This window comes from Onychostoma macrolepis, chromosome 16 (assembly GCF_012432095.1).
Source record: "Onychostoma macrolepis isolate SWU-2019 chromosome 16, ASM1243209v1, whole genome shotgun sequence".
NCBI classification, from domain to species: Eukaryota; Metazoa; Chordata; class Actinopteri; order Cypriniformes; family Cyprinidae; genus Onychostoma; species Onychostoma macrolepis.
The window spans coordinates 15,563,714-15,589,297 of NC_081170.1; the positions used below are offsets into that span (position 1 = coordinate 15,563,714).

The 25,584-nt window shown below is 36.1% G+C and overlaps 1 protein-coding gene across 1 annotated transcript in view; it reads right to left on the minus strand.

The window, feature by feature from the left end:
* Positions 1-24,428, minus strand: part of LOC131521228 (G patch domain-containing protein 8) — a 96,253-nt gene extending 71,825 nt beyond the window's left edge. The window contains exon 1 of the mRNA XM_058745757.1: positions 23,706-24,428. Within this exon, the coding sequence (XP_058601740.1) occupies positions 23,706-23,819 (114 nt within the window). The 5' untranslated portion in view covers positions 23,820-24,428. The remainder of the gene's footprint in view (positions 1-23,705) is intronic.
* Positions 24,429-25,584: the final 1,156 nt, after the last annotated feature.

Consider the following 25,584-nt stretch of genomic DNA (forward strand, 5'->3'; position numbering starts at 1 on the left):
TACAATTTGTATTGTTGTTGAAATATATTCATTTACAAAATGGCTCTCATAACTTGTTTCACAATTTATTTATTTAAACATAAATTAAATAGCCTAATTAAGAAATCACTATAGTGATGTTACAGCAGCTAAAGTAAAATATAATAGGTATACAGTTTAATATTTCGCAAAATGCTATTCTCTAGACTTGAACTAACGAGCTGTGGGCACTGATGACTTGCCTGAGGTAAATGAAATACTATGTGACATCTTTGGTCTTTCCACGGTTGAAACACTGATTGAGCAATTGCATGAGGCATGAGATGTTCATTCATGTTTATTTCACGTTAAAACTATTAGTAAAGAGGAAGGGATGATCGCGCTCGCGCTCCATGCCACAGCTTGAAATGACGTGTCTGTCGCTCCACATTAAAGAGCGTCAAAACATTGTTTGAATTTCCTGAAAAAAATGGACATCATTTGAAAGATGGGACTTTGTTTCTTATCAAAAGTAACAATATATAAAACTGGAAGTTTCCAATGAAGGTCCACTCGTGCAGTGGTTCAAACAATGCTGTATTTGTTCGGTACACATGCGTACCGAACCAAAAGAGCCATACCGAAATGTTTTGATATGAATACGTTCAACGTTACACCCCTAATAAATAGTAATAATTATTGAAAAAAGCATAAATACTAACAAATGTGGCATGGGGCAATTTTGAAATTTGCTCATAAAACTAATACATTAAGAAAGCTGTCATTATCTATTATGTTGAATTCAAATTAATCAACCAAAAACTGACAAGAAGAACACGAAAACCGCTTAATGCTCTTAGTTAAAACTGTCAGTCCTTGCTTACTTGAAATCACAAAGAGAATCATGAGAAATATTTTAATACTACATGCCATTGTTCTTTTTTATTTTATTCATATTTGTAATAATACTTAACCTTAGATAATGGAAAGTGTTAACCTTGGTTTTGTATCATATCAGTAACTGTGGAATTTCACTGGTATTGCATCGACTAGGACACTGATATTTTGGTATCATGACAACACCACTGCCAAGTTTCAAAAAGCGTAATAAACTTGACTGACAAACTCTTTCAAATGGAAAACTTCATCTACTTGAAATGAAACCTTTCAGAGTTTCTTCATCATTAGAATAGGCAGTGGAGGTTTAATTCTAATGGCATGAATAGGTAGCTGCTTAGAGTGTGTTATCCTCTTGAAGGACAATACCGTAGAGCCCTGAAGCAAAGCACTAAAGCTTGAGTTGCTTTCAGCACATCAAACCTTAATGACCTTTCCCTCCTGAATCACTCTCTCAGCTCACTCTGTATTGACAGCTCAAGAGAAACGTTTTAACTAATATAAAAGAACAGGTAATATAGAGATCAATCGTAGCGTTTAGCGGTCAAATATTTCTAAATAAAGACCACCGCCCATGGCAACGTTATATATTTGACAGCTCATCTGGGAAACTTACAATACCATTCAAAAGTTTAAGGTTGGTAAGATTTTCAAATGTTTTTAAAGATTTGGGAAAAAGTAAAAAAAATAAATACATAATAAGATTACATATTAAAATAACTGTTTTCAATTCGAATATATTCTAAAACATAATTTATTCCTGTGATGGCAAAGCTCCTCAGTAGTCACTACTTTAGTCTTCAGTATCACATGATCCTTGAAAAATCATTTTAATGTGCTGATTTGGTGCTCAATAAACATTTCTTATTATTATCAATTTTTTTATTATTATTATTTGATGAATAAAGTGTTAAAAAAGAACAAGCATTGATATTAAATATATTTTTGTAACAATGTAAAAGTCGCTACTGTCACTTTTGTTCAATTTAATGTGTCCTTGCAGAATAAAAGTATTAATTTACTTAAAAAATAATAATAATTTAAAAAAATTACTGATCCCAATCTATTGAATGGTGTATGTTTCTTACATAGTTGTGCTTGTGTTCTGTCTCTCCACAGTCTCTACAAGTGAAAAAAAAAAAAATAATAAACTAATCAAATAAATATATGCAAGGCTGACAGGGGCCACTGCCTGTATAGATTGCATTTCTCATCTTTTTGTAGCCATGAAATTTTCAATCGTTCCAGTCTGTTGAGGTTTCCTCCCTTGTAACCTCACACACCTATTAAAACCACAAAGAATTGTACTCACACATAGCTGCGTGAACACACACACACTTTTTTTAGCACTATGCACTCAGTAGAGAGTTACATTTTCGTCTGGTTTGTGTCATTTCCAGTCATTCGTTCCCCTATAAGTGAACGTTTGGAAACGGTGGGGCTGAGACCAGCTGTTGGTCTGATGCAGAGAATTAGATAAAGAAACAGCAATGCTGAGGCCGGTGAAATTGCAGGTTTAGTGAGGTCAGAGAGTTGTGAATGAGGCATGATGCAGAGCAGGGCCTCCTGTGTTCCGATAATGCTCTCGTACACCGCAGACTCGTCCTCAAGCTTTTAGAGATTCATCTGGGGCTTCAGAGCACTCTGCCTGCTAATGCATCAAAGGTGTCAATTCCTTCTCTGAGCTCCAAGGAAACATCACAAATGTATTAAAGAGAGAGAGAGAGACAGAGATAGATAGATAGATAGATAAGGAGAGCGTGTGAGAGAGAGAGAGAACATCAAGAGTTGGCATGATGCCGGGCACTAAAATCATCCTCCCACACTAACAACAAATACATGCTGATATAGACTGACAAGCATGTACTGAACTGGCGTTTACACAAGTATATATATATATATATACACACACAAAAAAAAAAAAAATGTGTACACTATTTATGTGGTCGGCTGAGGAGCATCTTACACTCACATCGTAATTACAGGTTCTTTAATGGTTCTATGCAGTATGTTAGTTTAAGCAAAATACAATGTTATCATCTACACTCATCTACTGCTGGGTTATTTTTTCCCACAAGCTGGGTTGTGCCTATTGAGTCATTTTCTGGCTTGTTTTTTTCAATGTTGGGTAGTTTTTGTGTTTCCCAGCCACTGGGTCAGTCTCACAGTTGAAACAGTACACCCCTTCCTCAGTCTCCCATGTAATTTGTTTAATAAATTGTTTAATATATAATATATGCATCAAAAGTTCCACCAAAACTCCCTCGGCGACGGATGATGTTGCCGGCTCACGCACTTGGTCAGAGGATGGTAGTGGTTCAGTCGCAGCGGGCTCAGGCTCTCCGTCTGCAGTGGGCTCAGGCAGTATCTCCGTAGATCGGGGTGACGGCTGGCTGGTCTCTGGCAGTGGTGGAGTGGGGCCGGTGGCGATATCATCCTCCACAGGGCCGACGGTGAAAGCTGACTCGTTGTTCATCAGCACCCACTCCACAAGCGGCGAAATCCTCTTTGGGACCGTTCGCTGGCAGGCGTGCCTTACACTGCTCGCCCAGGCTGATGATGTAGAAAACGTTCCGGGAAGTGTGTAAGGCACGCCAGATCTAGAAAGTCCCTTGTATGGCCCTCCAGCGAACGGTCCAACTGCTTCAGGCACAGGAGTTGGACTCCGGGCAGATCCATCCCAGGAGAGGGCAAAACAAAACAAAAAATAAAAAATAAACAAAGAAAAACGCCACATAAGTAATTCACTGTTTTCGGTCTGCTATTCTGTTACGGTCGTGTATGCTAAGGGGGCGCACGAAGAGGAGTAGAGAAAACAAAAGTCTTTTATTTATAATCCACAGTAGAATTCCAGGAGCATTGAGTAACAAAACACTTATGGCAAACGAAATAACAGACAAAGAATCGAGGGAGAACACAGGCTTTAAATAATAAACGTAATCAAGGGGAAAACAGAAACAGGTGAGGATCTAATTAACCAATAGGGGAACAGAAGAAACTAGGTCATACATGTGACACCAAAAGCAGCCCATATAAATCCATAAGCTGTCTTTAATTGAAAAATATGCATTGTGTGCATGCGTGTATACACGGTCACTCACCCAAAGCAAATGCCCACACTTAGATAGATAAAAAAAAATAAAATAAATCAAGATTCATCTAATTTCTCATTATTTTTGAAAGAAGACCTGCTATGAGGAATTTACCTCATAAGAACAGCGCGATCTGACACGGCTTTATTCAGCAGAGAAGATCATTTCTATAATTTATTCTTACCTACATTAGTTAACGTGTTATTTTTACATAAACCTGTATGGATTTTACTAGTTGGGCTTTTCCTGAACATCTTACCAAACTGAAATGTATTGTTTAACTTTTAAGCTTTTTTGTTATTCAGATATTTTGCAGAGTATTTATATTTGTTAACCAAAGAAGGTTAACATTTTTTATAAAAATGTTTTAGTATTAAAGTTGTGTTAAAGCTAAAAGGCTTAACTATTCTATGTTTGACTCAAATTGAAAGAATAAACTGTTTAATTTCTATTAAGGTTTATAGGGATTTTAAGATGTAGCCTAATTAGCGATTTGAATAATTAAGTTACTTATTGAGTAACTAAGTTACTTTTCAGACAGAGTAATCAGTAAAGTAATTTAAATACAATATTGATGATGTAATTAGTAACTGTAATTAATTACTTTCTGAAAGTTACCCAACACTGCTCTGTTCTATATTTAAACAGTGGCTGCATTAAAAACAACACGATGTTGGGCTGGGCTTACCAAGCAAGATGGGTTGATTATTAACCCAGCATAATGGGTTGATTTATATTAGTTCATTTTTACAAGAATACTATTCCATTTTTTTCAAGTGTAGGGACCTTGAGTTCCTTCATGGTTCTTTGAATAAGTAAAACATTCTTGATTGACATTGTAGGTCCAACAAAAACAATACATACTGTAGTTGGTTTCTAAATAGCAAGATAAAAGGTCTTTGTTGAACTTCAGAAAGTTCTGTAGTATACAAACTTTTTAGTTGCGCAAACCATTTTTTAGGATGCACAACATCATACAATTAAACTACTCACTTTAGGATCTCACAGATGGAAACTTACGATCCAATTTACAAATATTTTTTAAAGATTTATTTTTGGAGTTTTTTGCCTTTTTATTATGACAGAACATTATAAAGATGACAGGAAGCGAAGTGGGACAGAGAAGGAGTGGGATCGGGAAAGGTCCTCCAGCTGAGACTCAAACTCGGAACGCCCGTAGCGCAAAGGCGCTGCATTTTACTAATATTTACTTTGTAACAAAACAAATCATTTGAACACCATTTCATCACCATTACCTTTGCAATCCATTGGGCTACACTTACATGTTTCACACCAGCTTGTCAAAGTGTGAATCTCATCTTGGCCGTTATATCTAACTTGAATTGGTGTTTGGTTTTAATTCAAACAAGAGTGCTGACTCTAGCTTAATACAAGTGCTAGCAAACTGTAACTGCAGTTTTCAAGCACTCAGTCAATGAATCTTCTGTGCCTTGAACACAAGTTGTTTTGGATAAAAGTGTCTGCCAAATACATAAATGTAAATATTACACAGTTGTTCCATCTCCAGAAAATGGATGCAAAATATATATTATACATAGATGCATAGTGCATAGTATTCTCCCATGACCATATCTGCATCCCATACGGGGTTGGAGATGACTGGAACATTTATTTTAAACAGCATAACATCTCTTTGCCACCCACTAACAACATGAATTACAAATCTCACGCTTAAATAGCCATAGCTAAATTCATGTACACACGTATCCACACTCAACCATCCCTCACACACACAACCATGATGATTAGTGATTCTATTCCATCATCAGTGCTTTTATGCTTGTCAGCGTCGTAAACTACCTCACCAGCGCTTTCATGCCTGAAATGTTTTCCCTTCATAAACTCACCTGATTGACAGACATTATACGAGACCGCATCTGAGGATCCTGCATCTCTCTGATTAAAATAAGAAATAACTAAATCAGTTCATCCTTGAACGAATGCTCATACCAAGAGGGTCTTAAAAGAAGCATATAGCACAGGTGTACGACCGATTACAACAACCTACTATAGAGAATCAGCCGTAAATATAATGTCCTCCACACAGACAATGAGTCTAATAAAGAATGTGATCAACTGTAAGCAAAGCATTTATAAGAGGAGCCTCAGGCCATGCGACTTTGCTGCATCGTTGCGTTATTTGTTCGGCTGTTCACTTTAAATTGGTGTCTTGACACTGTCACCTTCATTTTCCTCTTTCAAAATGACTATGGCAGCTCTTACATTTTTAAAACAAGACCAATGAATACAAACCAAATTAGAATCTACTGGCTGCCCTTGGAGGAAATGAGTGCACGGTGGAGGAATAAAGGATTAGTGAATGCTGGGAAGACACATTTATGCCAAGTCACGTTGTAAAAATTTAATGTTTAGAAAAATAAGGCAGACATGTTGGTTAAAATACAGTATAAATATAGGAAACGGCTTTTATCACTCATTTTGGCACTTATTTATAAATGGTTATATTCTGATATAATCATTATAATTATTCTGCTGAATCAATCCCTTAAATTCCGCACACAAATCTATATTTGCTGAGCAACAGAGAAGATGCTAAACCTAATGAGCATGTGCCAAGAGGAAATGAACATTGCATAATCACTCAGCAAAGCAAAATGAACAGCAAACAGCAAATTCCTCATTTAAAATATCTTCATTTTAAATAACTTAAGAGTTTATCTTTGAAAACACTAATAATTTAATAACATGGTTAAATAAAATCTGTAGTGAATCTCAAAATTAATATCCATTTCTCATACTGTAGATTCCTAAATTACCTTTAAAAAGGTAGTGTTTATTTAAATATTTTTGCATATTTAGTTGAAATATTACAGAATATTATTATTATTATTATTATATTAGCCATTTATCAGGAAACCCTATTATATTAAGCTCTATATAAAGTGACAATTTATATGAATTTTTGTAAGTAGTCTGATATGCTGTTATAGAGATTGATTTACATCACAAGCTACAAGAATTTCATCTTAATTCTTTCCCTTACCTTATGAATAGAGTTTTTTTTTGTTTTGTTTTTTTTAATTCATATCATATTATATGAGTCATAAAATCCTAATGTATCCTAATAATACTCAACAAAAAAACACATTCTGCAATTTTTTTATTGAACATTTATTTATTTACTAACATTACGTACTTATTTATATTTTGTCAAAACATTTTCTGACCAATCATATTGTCTAAAGTTTTTTTCTGATCATTGTTTCCTATCTCAGGCCTTATAAGGTTAACATAATTCTGTTAGAAAATAATTATCATCTTATCATTATTGGACAGAATTTTAATATTGCTTCATCCCAAATAAATTTAAACATTACAATGCTTTTCCACCACCAAATCTTTTTCCAATATGCAGAAAAACAAATATGCATTGATAATTGAGGCCATAAACTGAAATTAATTAATTTGCAGAACTTTTATGAGGCCAAATAGAAATGTTCAATGCAACCAGACATGTTTTAGAAACCTCAGTATTTTAACAGTGCATACACATCCAAACAACACACACACACACACACACACACACACACTCAGCAGAATTTTAAACTAATTCGCAGCTTGACAGGCATATGGAGTACCCTGCAGTAGAAACTGCGACAAACGCTATAGCTTACTGCGAAGAAGTTATCTGACAGCAATACTGGACAGATCATTTAAATTACAGCCTCGATATGTGACGGTGACAACGGTGTCGATGATATCAAATTAGCACTGCCCCGGGTTCTTATCTCATGCTGATTTGAATCAATGGTTGCCATAAACTGCTTACAATGTGATATAACATATAATCATTCTTTGCAAATATTATGTCATACAGAAGGCCTGAATGTGTCAGAGCTGGTGGTTTTGCTGTCTTCCTGGTTATTATGTGGCCACAGATGAACGTGGGAGGCGGGTGACGGGTAGTCACATCATGATGTGACTTTACAGTACAAATTATATCATATTACTGACACCTGCCCTGATGAGTCAGAGCGGTTTTGTCAGATGAGCCGTTTTGGAAAATGCCACGTTTTCGGTGCAGAGAGCAGCCGCATTATTGACACAATCTCCCTCGCAGAGAACATCAGCATGGAATCCACACAGAGGGCTGATGAGTAAACAAACCCACAGCTCTGAATACAAACACCTCCACATATGCACACACACACACATAGGTAATCTTAAGGGGAACGGGAGCGTGTAATCTATGGTAATGGCAGCCACCCACCCTGCGTGATGGAGTATTCCCAGGCCTGACGAACAGAGCTCCTCATCAGTCAGGATGCTCAGGCATTACTAATGGATGTGAGGGGGCAGAGAGTCACACCAGAATGATTATAAGTGCAATACTTTAGAGTGATGTGCGAACAGAAATCTTCCCCCTCACTTGTATAGGGATCAATGATGGATGAGATAAAAACACTCATAAATTTCACTAAAAAAAGTGATTAACTCGTAATAAAGATGCACTTTAAAGAACAATTTAATGTAACTGGAACAAATATACTAAGTTGGGGCACAATACAAAAAAATACTACAATATAAAATACTATTTATATATATATACAGTATATATATATATATATATATAAAATGTATTTATGTATGTGTGTGTGTGTGTGTGTGTGTGTAATATATACACACACCTGAACAAACCATGGGTTCTCATGAAAGCAGCATGTATTTATTTCAACTGTCATATTAACACGGCACAAGTGAGCAAGCAGAAGCGTAGGTGCAAGTCGAGTTTTAGCGCTGAGCCAATTTTTGCCACATATCATGTACTGAACTGAAAATGCACTATAAACATTTTTACCAGCACAACATTTTATGCCACATTAAGGGCATTTTATTTAAATAGTATACTGTAATATTAATATTAATCATTTTATGAATATTTCATCGTAATTATACTGTAATTATTCATTACAATTAATTTCTTCACTTGCAAGAGTTAAAACCGCAAATTTTTAATTTTTAATTGGCAGAACAATGCAGGGTATTTTGTGTATTATTACAGTGTATTATTGTTTTTAGCTAAATAATAATAGTACCTAAATATATTAAAAATGGAGAAAAATATATCCAAGTATCTAAATATAAAAAGAGGAAAATGAGTACACACAGTTAAATACTAGATGATACATATATGTATATATATATATATATATATATATTATTATTATTATTATTATTAATTTATTAGTACCAATATTGGGTACCAATATGCACACATGCTTACACATATACATGTACACACACAATATTGGTACTAATAAATAAAAACAAATAAAAAATTATGATGTACCGATATTCCTAAAAATAAGACGCACAAAATGCAAGAAGCACAAACACTTCATATTCTATTCAGTAAATCTGACTGAATTCTGATAGTCTGCTAAACATAAGACTTCACATTTGGATTTGGTTGCATGTTGATTAATTACAATTTGGATGTAAATGTGATCACCCTCCTTATGTAAATCAGATTACATGATGATTATGGCCATTCTCAACTCCTGTTAGCCATTTTATTATTTCTGACTGTTGTTATTAAATTGGTTTATTTCTTTAAAGCAGAAATGCTATTAGTATGATAGCATAACATAAGCCTGCTGCTTCAGTTACAAAGCTTTGCTTACGTAATGCATGAGTGCGATGTGAAACAGGCCTTATTCTTGTAACAAAAGTAGAACGAATGTGTGTAAACCCATTGTAAAAACAGTCTTATGTAAATTGTTGCGTTCAATTCAATGGGACAATTTACACAGAATGGATTCGTTCTGCTCGTGTTTCGCAAATAAGGCCAGATGTGTGAGGGAAAGAATTCTTCTAAACCCGAAAGTCTGGATGGTTGCTGAGTTTTTTATTGCCAGGTTATTTATCTTAATGAGAAAGTGGTGCATATGAGAATAGCACAGAGTCTTATCAGATGACTGAAATGCTGAGGCACTGATGGATTATGGGTAGTTTCACCAAAAATGCTGTTTTATGCTGTTTCAGGTTAAATACCCACTGCTGCTACCGTGAACTAATTTATTGGTGTATGTTTGTGTGTCTCAGACTGAAAGCCAGGGCTGGGAGTGGATTTTGCTGTTTTTCCGGAGATGGAGTGATTTTGCCGAAGGCAGTGTAAGCACAGGAAAGTTGGACCCCTCCTGCTGTGTCTTAAGAAACTTAAAAACAGACCGAAAGCAGCTGGTCTATGCGCACACACTCAATCACACACATTTGCTTGTAATGACTGTGTTTGGGTTTATCTTTGTGAGCCTGATGAGTGTATTGTGGGTAACTGAATAGCTCATCAGAGGGAAGAAATGTGCACAAAGACACACACACACACATCCACAAGAAGAGGTCCAATCAATACAGACACAGACAAAAAAAAAGCATGACACTCACGTACATTAAACTAAAGAGTGCTTAAAGGTTCTCTAACTTGCATAAATGATCAGAATCTCCCTCTGACATACCAAAAGAGATGTATACACACAAACAAGAGTATATCCGATTATATATTTATGCCTTGGCTAAAAAACTTTTCTCACTGAAGTTAATCAATTAAAACATAACTCTCAGAGGTATTCATAAATATTAATAATTAAATGAAATGAATTTAAATGGATTAAACATACATGAAAATAGCAGCCACATTACTGAAGTGGACTGGAGTCACAGGGGAAATTTACATGCCCACCGAGAGTGCAGTTTATTTGCATGCACTACGTTGTTACAAATCAGGCGACGATGCAAACAAGTCCACAAATTAATGCTGAACTCCATTTGCATCTTGGCCAGTTCTGTGGTACTGTAGGCTGCGGAGGACATACAACGGCATCTGACCACCACTGTGTTTCAGGCATCTGACTGTTTGAAATGCTGAAAGTGTGTTCAACTACCCTGCACATCTGGATATGTGCCCAGTTATAATGTTCTTCCCCATTATTTTTCATCATTTTATAAATATCTGCTGTTATGATTAATAGGAAATGTAAACAAACATCTTTCTTGAACAGTATTTGGTTTACCATCTGCTTTCAGTAATTGTGCAGTGTTAATTGTGACAAGCAAATATCCTTGAGGTTGTGAATAAGTCGGATAGAACAGAATCATGTAAGCACTCATCATAATAACTTAAAACCCTGACAAATGAAATAAGTCATAAGTAAATATATTTTTGAACCTTTAAAGAAAAAAAGGTTTGCTTATTTATATTATATTTGATACATTACATAAATTACATAATATACATGATAAATATCATATAAAATGTATATTATATTATAATAAAGTGCATTGTTATAGTAAAAATAAATTAGATTTAAATGAAATAATACATCAGTTTCCAATTTTTATTGGAATTATTTGTCATCACAGGGCCAGATTTGCTAACAGATTTGCCCTCGTTTGGCATTAAAAAACTACTGGCAAGGCATGGACACCTGGTATTTTTGTGGTTAACCTAACTGAATGTGCATTTACAGGAGTTTTTCCTCACAAAAATAATTTATGGGAGGATAGTATTTAAATAAATCATGCAATGTGAAAACTAAAATTTGCGGTAGTCAGTTTACTCGTATTTGCACAATTATTTAAAGCATGTCTTAACCCATTTTGCGCCTGTGTTAGACTACTCTCACCTGATTACCCTATGCTAATTTACATCGCTCTTGGTAGATTGTGTTGGTGATTATGTAAATGAAAGAGTGTTCTTTAATTTGCGCATTGTCAGTAAATCAGCCACAGAACATTCCACTCCCATTGGTGCTTTTGTGGGATTGCAGTCTCACAATAATTTGCCTTGTTTAGTAAATCTGGCCCATAATGTGAAATAGTCATGGCTTAGTGTTTCAGTATGTACCTGCAGATGTGGAAAGGGTTAAATGGAAAAGTATTTTGTACACAGATATTATCAAAGCAGCGAGTCTGGCAGATTGTCAAGAGTTGGCTTCTGGCCACATAAGAATTCTTTTGCCTCATTATTTAGGTTATTCATGCTGTTCAGATAAAAGAACCCACACATGCACAAACAAACACACAAACCTACATATTCACTTTCACATTTAAGCATAAGATGCTTGCGCAAACAGGATGTCACCTAAATCCATTCAAGGCTGTAAACAAGAGAAAATCAATTGCCCCAAAGCCCAAATGCCATTCCGATACAAACTTCCTCAGGACATTTCTGTAGAGTGCAGAAGACAGCAACTCTTCCGACTTTCTTACTTAAAGAAAATTCCATGTCATCAGACACACAAATTGTATGCACATGTCAAAACAAAACATTCCCTGTTTCCTGTTTCCTGTTTGCTTTCCGATTCCATTCAGAAGGGTTTCCACAGGTGTGCGCATCCTAAACAGACCACTGTTTATTCTCATGGTCAGACGCTGCCGCTTTCTGTTTGCCCTTGTCAACTGACCTCAGTCCAAAAATATAGATGAATGTAAATAAATAATTAAACTGACTTGGAAATGAGGACAGAACTAAATATATAAAACACACACAGACAAACATGGACATGCAAAGGGAGAATATCACACCCTCCAGGATCCCGCTGTCACTGTAACCTTGACCCCATGAGTTTGACTATGCCCGAAGCACTGCATTGTGGTCTAGTGGATGCCTTCGAGTCAGCTTGGATAAAAACTGTGAGGCATTCTTTTATTGCTGTGAACTGCTAAAGTATTATGCTGCCTAATGAAAGCTCGAGGGAAACAGCAACATGTAATAAAACAACATCATAATTAAGCAAGTTATGAGGATAAAAATATATCAAGAAACACATGAATATTGGCCCCATTTAGGAACTGCTGCTAGTTGAAATTAGCTCATTCTCACAGCAAACTCATATTAGCTTTGTCAGTCAATATTAAACCAGAAATGCTGTATTGTACATTTAAGAAGTGTCTTTTGCCTAAAATATATAAAGGCAGATATGTATAAAATCTGTGGGGGAAAAAATTATATAAATGTGTATTAAAAAATAAGTATAAGACAATTATATTTTGTACTGTTATTGATTGTACTGTAGCAGTTTGTTAAAATATTATCTTAAATATTTAATTAATATCTAAATTTAAATATTAACATTTAATTTAGTCTGACATCCTTAAAAATACATCTGGTAAAATAAATACTCTCTAATAAGATTTACAATTCATTTTAAATAATTTATGTTTTTTAAATTGAAATATTCCAGCAAACTAATATTCTTAAATCTGACACATTAATTTAAAGAGATAAAACATTTACTCATATAGTAAAGCATATGATCTATAAATGTGTTTTGTACAGTTCACTTTGCATAATTATTACTTTGATACTGATAAACATAATCATACAGCAGAAGTAATAATTACAAAGTCACAAACTGTCAGACCCATGTATGGACGTCACTACAGCAGTTTATCACACATCAAATGCCATGATTACAGACGTTATTGAAAGCTACAGCACAGCCAGTGAGGCTAGCGTGTTTGTGTGGAAGGGGGGTGCGAGTGGGATAAGGGATTAGAAAGGGGTTAATAAGAGGCCAACGAAATTAATTATCAGTGTTTACCTTTGTATGTTTTAATAGAATTATTTCTTCATCATGCTGATCGGTCAGGATTGTGATTAGGGCCATGCCACCCACCCACCCACACACACACATACATACACAATAAGCTTTTCATCAGTATTCCTTCATTCCTGTCTGAGAAAGGAAAGGAATAAGAGTGCTAGGGGTGTTGAGTACAGCAAACAGACAAGCTGTATAAAAACTGCAGTCGTGCATTCAGTCTCTGCAGGAGATCATAAATCCCAGTTATGATGAATGAAGGAGCTTAATAACACAGTGTGAAGTGGGTAATGAGCAGCACTTCTAATCATATAGTTTATAATCAACAAACAGGCTGCACACGTTGAAGCTACTGTTGAAACTTGTGTCACTGCAAAAGTATGTGTGTGTGTGTGTGTAGTTCATTTGAGGGCAACCCTGTTCACTTATGCAATTAACACAAACAGGAGATTTCCTAAGAGAGTGCTTGAGTATGTTTTGATTAGATCAATAGAGACTCTCATTTAGCTGCATGACATCAAGAGAGTTTGCTCACTCTTTTCCTGCCGCATCATTCTCACAGTCTTTAGTTATACTTATATATATATATATATATATATATATATATATATACACACACACACACACACACACACACACACACACACATACAGTATATATATATATATATATATATATATATATATATATATATAAGGGCTGTCAGTTTAACGAGTTAACTTAATTAATTAGTTATGAAAAATAACGCGATTAAAATGTTTTAACGCAGTTAACGCACTGGCCCCGGGCCCAGATTTGTACGTCATCTTACATTTCATATAAAATATGATGCAGGGCAACAACTCCATAAATGCAGTTATGCCCTAAAATACAAGATATTGGTACAAAAAATGCCCTGTATAAGTTTTTATCTCATATTTATATCATACGATATCAGATGAGTAGGAAAAGCAGTATCACACGAGTGCTGATTTTGTCCCGAGTTTGTCCGATATCACGAGTTTAAATGTGATTTTATACAGCAGTTCAGTAAATAAGAAGTTGATATTGTGTTATATTTTAAACACAATATTATGTGTTTTTGCTCAGTTTTGCAGAGAACATATAATCTTTAAAGCCATAGCAGTTGTGCGTCTCTGAGCAACACAGCAGTGTTCAGTTTCTGAATGAATCTTTGTTTTGAACGAATTGTGTGATTCAAAGGCCCATTCATAGAGTGGCCTAAATGTCTATATGTAATAAATTTTATGCTGAATCAAATAAAATATTTGTTTCTAAAGCTACAGTTTGTAATGTCTACTTGATACTTTCTCATTTAACTCAAAAACAGCTTTAAATAATATTTTGTGGGTATTTTCAAAGTCAAATTTATTTTGCGATTAATTCGATTAATAATAATAAAAATAATAAAAAATTGTAATCAACTGACAACCCTAATATATATATATATATATAGCCATCTGCATCAAATTACATTCATAATATATATTTAAGATATATTTATGTAAAATGAAACTACATACTTATTTTAAATGATTAAATACGTCTTGCTGTCAAAGTGAATTAATTTAAATTAATTAAATTAAATCAATGTTAATATAAAAATTAAAAAATAAAAGATGTAAAAATTAACCAGCCCTAAATATTTTCCATAAAACTGTATTTTGCATTATTTGTAATGTCACTATGACAATATTTAGCTGTTTATTCCCTTATAAGGCTACAAAGCCAACTGGCAAGTCATTCCATTTTATTTACTTTTAAAAGCCAATTTTTACTCGCACTTGGTTCTTTTCGAGAGTTAATTTTGTACCCAGACTCCCATCTACGAATAAATTATCAAGCACAGTTAGTCAAGATGCTTAATGGATAGCAGAGCAGAGATAAGGTGACTGATGCAGTAGTTAAACTGCTGATTACTGAGCCTGTATGCTTTTTTGGTGCTTGCTGTGACAATGCAATTACTGTTCCCTACATCTACTAATAACCACTGAAATATCTTCTGAGGTAAACGGGTTTCCTCAGAAACGTGTGCGTAAGAGAGATCGTGAAAACAGCTGCGGTGAAGCAGTGTCCAGGGAGACAAAGCGGTTCTGCTGGAGCAGGGAATGTTTGGGATTGGCCCAATAAATTGAAGTGTAGTTTATTTTGGTGTCTGCAAGAAGGAAAGGGAAAGGGAAAGCATGAATAATTCTGTTATTAAGCAGCACTGGCTCTTATTCTACTGTTTTGGGTGGTGAAAAACACAGAGAATGAGTCTCCCTCCACTCTCAAAGTGTCAGAGGGATATTATTTTGTTTCCGCTGTATTAAATTTACCCCGTTACAGCCTTATCAGCTGAATTAAAATTAGCTTGCTTGTTGTACCATCACTGTATTCCTCGGCTTCTCACTTGTCTTTCTACATCGCCCACTAAAATCCACACACACACACACACACACACACACAGAGAGAGACTCTCTGGAGAAATCTTCTAGTTCATCGAGTACATCGGCAGCTGTATTGACAGTGACAGGTAGCATAACTCATATAAAAACCTCTCTCTTGAAGTTTGTTTATTGCAGGTTACTGTGTGGCTAAATGTCAGAACACCCTGTCTGAAAAATCTCCAGGCTTTAATTAGTACTCTCAACGGATGGCTTCTCCTCAGCTTTGTACTCAAAATTAGAGCTCCACAACAACTTCATGCATGCATTCACAACAACAGCAACACACACACACACACACACATTATTGAGATCCACCACACAGTAATTTATCTTGACACACAAATCATGAATAAAGACACATAGCTCTGGGAGAAAAACAGTAAGGTGAGATATAAGCATACTAGGGATGCACAATATATTGGATATGTTGGTACCACATACATTACCGGCTAATGATAGATTTATCGGTAACAGGATATTTAATTTAGCATGCTCAATTCCCATATTTTTACATTTCGATTACCGCTGCCATCATCTAATGCTCAAAGATTCATTTTTAAAAACACTATTAATTTAACAAGACTTTGTCAGCACACACAGCAATTCTGAAGAGGTTAACCTGCCATATTTACTGCATTTTGGAAAACTCATGACAGGCAGACAATAACATTTTACTTTCATTTTTGCTGGTTACAGTTATCAACTCCTAAACAAAAACGCATACAAATACATTTTTACTTTACTTTTTTTACTCAACCTCTATTGTTTTTATATTGAGGTAATGACATTTTACATTTTGCATTTTTACATTTGCAAGTTAGATAATGTGTTTATTAACCCATTTTTCTTGTGGGGACTTTTTGCTGGTCCACCCAATGGTGTTTTTTCATTTCACTTTCAACTCACAAACCTGACACACACAGTCCAGCTGCAGTCACAAGTGCTCACATTTTGCTTCTCTCATTCTTTTCCAATCATTTAATGCAACAAAAAAATGTGGCCTACCAAGGGAACTGCACAACTTCCACCTTCACCTCTGGCAATGTTATCCCCATGACAACAGACTTACTGTAGCAACTCACTGTTACAATGACTGTAGTAACCGGCCTCCCAACTTCACCTAGAGAAGATTTTTACTCAACTCTAAAACACACAACATCAAGCATATCAACACGTAAAATAAATACAATAAAATAATATTTACAGATTACAATTTCTATTTTAATATATTTTCGATATGGCACCTGAAATACGGTTCAAATGAGATTTGTATGAGTCGTCTGTCTCTGGTTTTCGGACATGGCCAGACTGAGATGCATCGGTGGATTGAGATGATAATTTAAATGATATTCTTGCTTATCTTGTTTATCAGCTTCACATTCATTCCTCAAATGAAGCTTATCATTAACCATTGTTCTTAGAAAAGATTTTCTTGAAAAGACAGAGAGGGAACAAGGCACCTTAGAGACAGATGTGAATGCGTTCCTCTCTCCCCCTCCCTCTCTCTCCTCTAGACCCATTTAGAAACACTTACAGGCCATTAACAATCATTCCCCCTGATTAGAATGGCCTTTGAGTGCCTGGACAAATTGCTTTCAAACATGTTAGAAAATCCTCAAGCCATTTAGACTGTGTATTTTCCGGTACCCAGCAAGACCCATTGTGTCATTCTCTCTGCCTCTCATCAACCCTGTTAAAACAGTGTGAGGCTGAGATACTTTGAGCTGCGTCAGCCTCAGGCTCTCTCTCTTACTCTTTTTCTTTCTCTCTCATTCTATCTTCTACCTCACCTTTCTTTTAATTCATTGCATAATTACAGTAAGTGAGGGCCATTAATGAACATCCAATTCTGCCTACGGTTTGAAAACAATGGATTCTCGTCTATTGTTACTTCCTCCCACGCTATGTCAGGATTTTTTTCAGCTTAAAAGCAAAAAGACTGGAGGCACAGGGAGCCGCTGTTACAGTATGTGCCGCTGTGTGTATGCGAATGAAGGATGACCTCTTTGATTAATTAGACTCTCATAAAGCATTTAATCAGTTAATCGGGCAAATTAGCACTGCAGAAATGACCCACAAATATGTTTAAGTGAAAAGGGTCCATCTGTGCGTGTGTTAAGTGAAGTCTGTGTGTTTGTGTGCATGCTTTTGTTTGTATTTTTCTACACCGTAAGCCGAACGGAGAGAGTGATTCATTAGCCTTCCTGTGTGATTACAGCTCCCTGGCCGTGTTAACGTCAGGACCCCAACACAAAGAGTTTCAGACAGGCAAACTCAGAGGACGGCTGTGCCCGGGCCTGGGGCTGAATATTAAACGCCGCCTGCTACACTCCATTAGCACAGCAACAGCGCTAACGCTCCTCAAAAAGAGCTGAGCTAAGTACAGCAGTAGCCACTCATTACCAGAATGGCCGGAATCATTAGTAAGCCATTTGCAAAGTAAGATAGAGAGAAAAAGAACAAATAAAGTATCAAATTAACCTTTAAACATTCAAAACACAACTTATTATAGAGCCATATAACAGCACTAACCGTAACGTTATATTTACTGTAAAACTGAACCACATAATCACATGCCAAAAAAAGATATCAAAGCTTGTAAACTGAGTAAACATGATAGGCCAAGGTGATTTTAATGCTCATTAAGACCGGAAAGTGTATATCATAGTGTGTGTGTGTGTGTGTGTATATATATATATATATATATATATATATATATGTATGTACTACTACAGTAAAAAGAAACTACTACAGTATATGCTCATTAGTGTGTGTTTGTAGTGTGCACTTGGACAACTGCCTCTCCACATGACAGCCCTACGGGGCCAAAAGAAACTTAGGAGCACCTGCTCGTTTTTGTTAATTAATTTCTTTATTTGGTACTGTGTCAAAATGCAAGTTGTGGCATCACAGATAACAGTTTCTCTGGCAGCTCTTAACTAGAAAGCACAGAATGGAATTATATAAGTCGACTGGCAGTGGTTCAGAAGAATTTAAGAGCTAATATGCAATGAATTATCATTGTTAACTAAGAAGGCATTAGGTAGCCAGTGGTTTTCAAATCACCCTGACATTTCCTGACCATAAGTCATTAAAGGTCATTTGACCAATCAGGTAAAACATGAAATGATGGCTACTGCAGCTAACGTCATGCCATTATGATCCATTGTAGAACTATTGCTCAGATCTATAGCAGAGAGTATGGTACAATGAAGTAAAAACATTTTACGGATCAATGATCCGTTGATGTCCACAAATAAAAAAAAACGTTTTGAAGGGAAAGAAAAGGCTAGTTTGAAATGCATGTGCCAGATGCTGAGGAAATTACTCTTTGTCCTCTTGTTGGTTTCATATGGTTTTGAAAAACATGTTTATACAAAGAAAAGGTTCATGTGGTGAAACCAAGTACAAAGTCATTTTTTCCCCCTTGTGGGAATACTTCTAGGAGTGCACATTTTAATCATTACTTTCAACATGCAATCTGATCGCACCACATGATTTTGTGGAAAAAAGCTTAAATGTTAGTTATAACAAAAGTGAAACATTTTTATTAAAAAATATACACCACCATTTAAAAGTTTGGGTCCATTAACATATATTATTTTAAGAAATTATTAAAATACTTCTATTCAACAAGGATGCTGCAAATTGATCAAAAGACACAATAAAGACATATATTATGTTACAAAAGATTTCTATTTTAAATAAATGCAAAGAAAAAAAACTGGGTGAGCCCCCTGAAAAATTGCATTTTAAAAAAATAAATAAATAAATCTTAATATAATGCAGACAAACCAATGAAGAAATGCCTCTTTATCTCAGCAGCAGCCAACACAAACCGACAAGCCCCTTCACTCTAACGCAATAGCTGCAATGCTTCAGAACTAATTAAAACTCATTGCCTCTGCACATAAATTGTGCATTTGTGTCTCACTCATGCTGGCAGACCTATCAACATATGCCTCTTCAGTGGCATACATGTTTTAAAAATGCGGTGGGAGACGGCAGTTTGGAATGCAAACCGGGTCCCTGCTGCAGCTCAACATCAAACATCCACACAGCGTCATGGGCGGAGTGAGAGGGAATAACCCAGATACTGAGCGAGTTCAGCATAAGATCTGCTTGGAGCCTCTCCACAAAAAGCTGAGATGGAGCCCCATAAGACAAGCTTGATGGTACGGGCTGAACCACAGGGCAAACGAACAGGTGTTGACTGCTGTAGCGGAAAGCTGATCCAAATAAGTACTCTGGGACACCTCACTGAGACTGAGACATTCCAGTCCAATGAGTTAAACAGGAGACTCAATGATGGGGAACATTTCGGTAAGGTTTAGTTTTGGTCTTAAGGCTACGCCATGGGAAACAAAGGAAGATCAGCTGTTTTTGCTGTTCTAAAGACTTTTATGAGCGGAATCTGCATAGAATCTCTCGTTTATTGCGATGTATGCTGATCTAGAGGGGAAAGAACTTGGATTAACCTCTTTGAGGAGTCAAAGAATGCATAAAAAATGCAATTCATGCATGAAAAAGATTCCAAAATAAAGAAAGGAAAAAAAGTTCTGCGATTATTGTATGTACAAAATGAATAGTGGGGTTTTTGCCTACACATGGCTAGGGAAATCAGTACAAAATTTCATTTAATATTAATTTTTAGCTTTTTGGCTTTTGCAGATCAGCCAAACTCATTGCACGCAGGTAATCTATGGCTCAGCTGCAGCATTTTTTTATTTATTTTTTTGAAGGAAGACAGCCTCTATTCACAAAATGTGCTGACAAACGCAGAGATAAGGTGCAATTTTAGCCTTGTGGTGTCCAGTGCTTATGTTTTAAATGAGTTTGTTTCTATAAACTATAGAATATGTGGAAGTACATGCAGGACTTAAAACTTATTCTGGAATATTCTGGAATAGAGACAGTAAAAATGTTAATAATGTATGTTTCTGCTTCAATTCATAATTTAAACTTGAGAATCAAAATGTTCTTGACATTTACACATATAACAGATTACTCTACAATAAAACATACTTCAAGTTTCAAAACTCAAAATTAACTCTCTGGTTTAAAATATTAATTATTCTGTCTACCTTTCTGAAGCTTCTGGATCTGAAATGGGGAGAATCGTAACTTCAGTCTACCAGTAATTTGATTTCTTCATTTTCACCAAAACTCCCTTTATAATCACTGACAAAGCTGACACTGCTCAACGAGTCTCTTGTTTACATTGTGCTTACACTGCTTACATTTCACTAGGTTAGTTATAATGAAAGTATATGTGAAATCACATTGCAATTAGGAAATTATAAGGAGATGATCTGACATGACTGTGTTCAGCTACAGTGCAGCTCTGCAACATTTGATGCTACGGGAGTAGTTCTAAGAATAAGGCTATAATTAACACTGGCAGCTGTTACAGTAGAAGCATAACAACAACTTCCAAGAGAGTTACACATGTAATGCTCATTTCATATGCAAAGATGTTAGTCATTCATAGCAACGGGCGTTTACATTGAAGTCTCACAGAAGACATGCCCCTTCCAATGGAGCGATCAAATCGGAGTACTAAATTTATGATTGAAAATGACCATTTATAATCAAAATTACATGATTTAAACTAGATTTTTTCTTTTATTCATTGCAGACAACATCATACTGTATATCACTGAACCTTGAACAAAAACCTGACAACTTTGCACCAGTGAGGTGCCCTCTAGTGCTGAGCAAGAGAACAACTGGAGCATGACATGCCCATTTTTTGAATCACCACCAATGTTTCTCCCTCTATAAATGAGAACAGTCCCCACAGCTTTCTTTTGGCCTTCACAGCTCCTAATCTTCTTACACAAAGCACCCTAAATGTTGTATAGTGCCCGGATTATTGTGTTAAATACATTTAGCAAAGCTTAAATGATTTATTGCATATCTGACATTTTGAGAGCACATCACTGCAACATATGCAAACAATTATTAATGTGCATGTGATATAAGACAACAGAGGCTGTCAGTCAGAGTGGCTGAGAATCCCGAGCATGTCATTCTGCGGTCTTTGTACATTTGAATATGTGCCTGTGTGATCGTGTGTGTGTCCTCCTCGTGCTTTGAGTTAGAGTGAACATGGCACTCTGATTTAAGCTGGAGCAAATGCACCCTTCACAACAGCTGCTCTAAAATTACCCATCAAAACTATCACCACTGAGCCCAGCTTCTTTCCAATCAGCCTGCACTGTCTGTCCTTCCCGTAGGGTGGGCCAAATAGATAATACGCACACTTCCCTATCTCAAGTTACAAGGCACAACAGGTACAAGTCTCAATTTGCATACTTATGCCGGACTTTGAACGAGTACATGTCTTCATTAACACATATAATTTCCCTAACAGGAAAAGGCCTGGACCGGACACAAAGTTTAGGCTCATACACCAGCAGAGCCTCAATTAAGCATGTGAATGGAATGGATTATAATTCTGGCTGAAATGGCAGGTGAAACTGCCAGAAAAAAGACAAAAATGTTTTCTCTCACCCTGCTCTCATCTCTTGTTTCTATCTGCTCGGTTTTGGCTACAGAAGCACTAAGCATCATGTTTTGTCCTCATTTCATCTCATATAATTTCTGATTAGCTGTGCGTTCTTTTTGAATCATAAAACAACAAAAGGAAACTATAAAGTCATTCAATATGCTGACTAAACAACTACAATTTCATCGGCAGAAGAGGCCTATGATGCCTTCCAAAGAATTATACATACATATGGATGACAAATACAGCTAAATGATTTTTTCAAAGTTGTAAAAAAGAGTGTGTTTACAAGAAAAAAAAACTATTTTAGCCTTCCTAAAATTGTATGTTACATTCAATGTGTTATATGTCATTTGCCTTTTTTCTAGCAATTTCTGAGTGAAGTAAATACTACAGAGCATTTTTTTTTCAGTATACCCTGTCATTTTGTATGTTGTAAATAAAACAAAGATTATTGGAGTATGTCTTATGAAGAAAAAAAATTGTCATCCTACTTCATGTCAGAATTTCATGTTTAATTAAATGTGTTACTTGCCGTTTCTTTGTAATTATTTGTGCAATTTCTGAGTGAAAACAGTTTCTAGACAGAATGTTTTTATGGGAAGTGATAACCTCAAATATGATAGACATAAACTCTGCTTTAGCATGGTTAGGACCATCAATGAATTTCCCATTATGTTGCTGAAGCTTGTAAACACAGTGTTGTGACATCCATAGGTGGGTTAGCACCCGAACAGTGCTTGAGGTCAAAGTTTAACATACAGCTCAATAGTCTGAGCCCAATAGAGCAAGACCTGCCATCAGTCTCTGTTAGCAGACAGTCAGGGGTCTGTGATCACAGCACAATAAAGTCACAAATGCCTCATAGCCTGACATCTGAGATATATGCAGTGATGCTTTACACATTGCATACATATGCAGTAAACTCCCTCATCCCTACTACATAAAACAAAATGCTTTAAGGATTTCGCTGTCTAATGCAGTTTACAAGTGAAGGTCATGTTGATGGCATGAGTTTCATAGGTCATTAAAACCTCTCTTCTTTACATTTCATTCAAAGGTGTTTCCACTTATGTATATGTCCAGATTTTGTTGCCACGCGTTTTATAAACTTAGACAAATGGAAACTAAAACGTAAACACAATACAAACCAATAAAGTGTGCTTAATGAGTTCCTAACAGCGCATCGTGCTGATATCTTTAATAAACAAAAACGATGATTGAGTATTATTACCGGTGATTCGCCTCCGGTGCTTTTGCAGAGCGGACCCCGGAAAACTCCTTTGATGCTCCGGTAGTGTCCATTGCTGAGGTGCGTGGAGCTGATCACAAGATAGTAGCACGCCATCCGGTCCAGCGTCACCCATGAGCGGGCTCCAGGGACGACCAGGCGATCAAGTTAGTTTGGAGGTGATCTCGCAGGGGTTACACCGAGTGGAAGAAGCCAGGGGACGTCTCTGCGCGCTGGTCCGGTCGCTTCAGTCAGTACTGGACGGCGTTACAAGGACACAACGATAAAATACAAATCTGCTGTGATTGCTAATCGGAAACACTGTCCCATACTTGTGTCACATCCTCTGTCTGTTTTCCTCTTTAAGAAGAGACAAGCACCTGCTCTCCAGCACAGACGTCGTTATTGGATGTTGCTCTGGAGTTGCCAGGACTATTCAGTGCCACAGACTCGAGCGTTTAGCGTTATTGTTTATATCCAATAGTACAAGGAGCACTTCGACTGAGGTCGTGTCTTCCTCAAACAGCCTCCAAAAAGTCACGTCTGTAGAGTGATGTGAAAATACACATTCCAGTGCTAATTCAGTACTGTTGTACTTTTTAATCTGAGTGATGTTTTAGCTCGCTTGATTTCAAACGAGTGCGCGCGCGTCTTCAATTGACTGGTCAACTCTCTGATGAATTTGCTGCATGTCCGATCGCAGACGCTCTTTCCCTGCGCCGAAACGATCCGCGCTCTGAGCTGAGTCCAAATGAGTGTAAAGCAGAGGTTTCCTCTCTCTCTCTCTCTCTCTCTCTCTCTTTCTGCTAAGGAGGGATTTGAGGGAGAGTAATAAAGCTTTCAAAGGAACGTGGGCAGTTTTGGCGCTGCAATGCAATCAGTGCGTTAAGAAAAACTCTTCACACACGTAAGCATCTATCTATCTATCTATCTATCTATCTAGTTAGTTAATCTGTGGTAACTATTGTCTTACAAATAATACACTTAATGGTAGAGTGTCAGGAAACCTATTGATTTAATGTAGACTAGTGTATTTTATATTTAAAGAAAAAACGGTAAACTGATGCTCGCGAAAATAAATACATAGAGTTCGCTTGAAGAGGTAACACTGGTAAGAAACATCGTCAAAACACTGACATTTTCATGTCATATATCGTAAAAACTTTAGGGTTTTGTTTAAAAATGTAAAATATGGTGTTACTGCTAAAACACATTTTGAGATGAGCTTTTTTACAGACTGTGATGATTATGTTTTCAACAGTTGTTAACATCGTAAATCTAGCATTTTTTATAAAAATTTTAATTAATGTACATTTATAACGCTATACTTTGTGTTATGTTACCTTAACGTACATTTAGTTAACGCTGCTGCGTAAGTGTAAGTTCTCTTTTGTAAGGTTTTAGAAACTCTTATCATAGATTATTTTCTTCTTCTTTTGCAAATGAGAGCGCAAAAATTATATTTGTTGTAGGCCTACTTTCTATTCACCACTGTTTACCCAACTATGACGACTTCTGCTTCGGTGAACCCCCTGAAAATGTGAAAAGGGTCCCTTAAATTCCATTTAAAAATGTCAATCCCCCTGAAAGTCATTGTATAAATTGCACACTGTATGTTTAACCTGGCCCTTAAAAATGACTTTAGGTGGTGCGTCCATCCAGGTTGAAATAGTCAAATAAAATACTAATTTTGACTTCAATAAAACCTGCCGATTTAGACATTACCACAGGAAACACATTTTTGCATTTCTTTGCCCAAAACTCTGTTATAGGCCTACTCAGCACATAATTAGCAACTGCACTACAATAAACTGCCATTTTAAATGAATACACTCTTTCAGATGCTATAGTAGCAAATTAAAGTAATTTAAAACCATTGAAA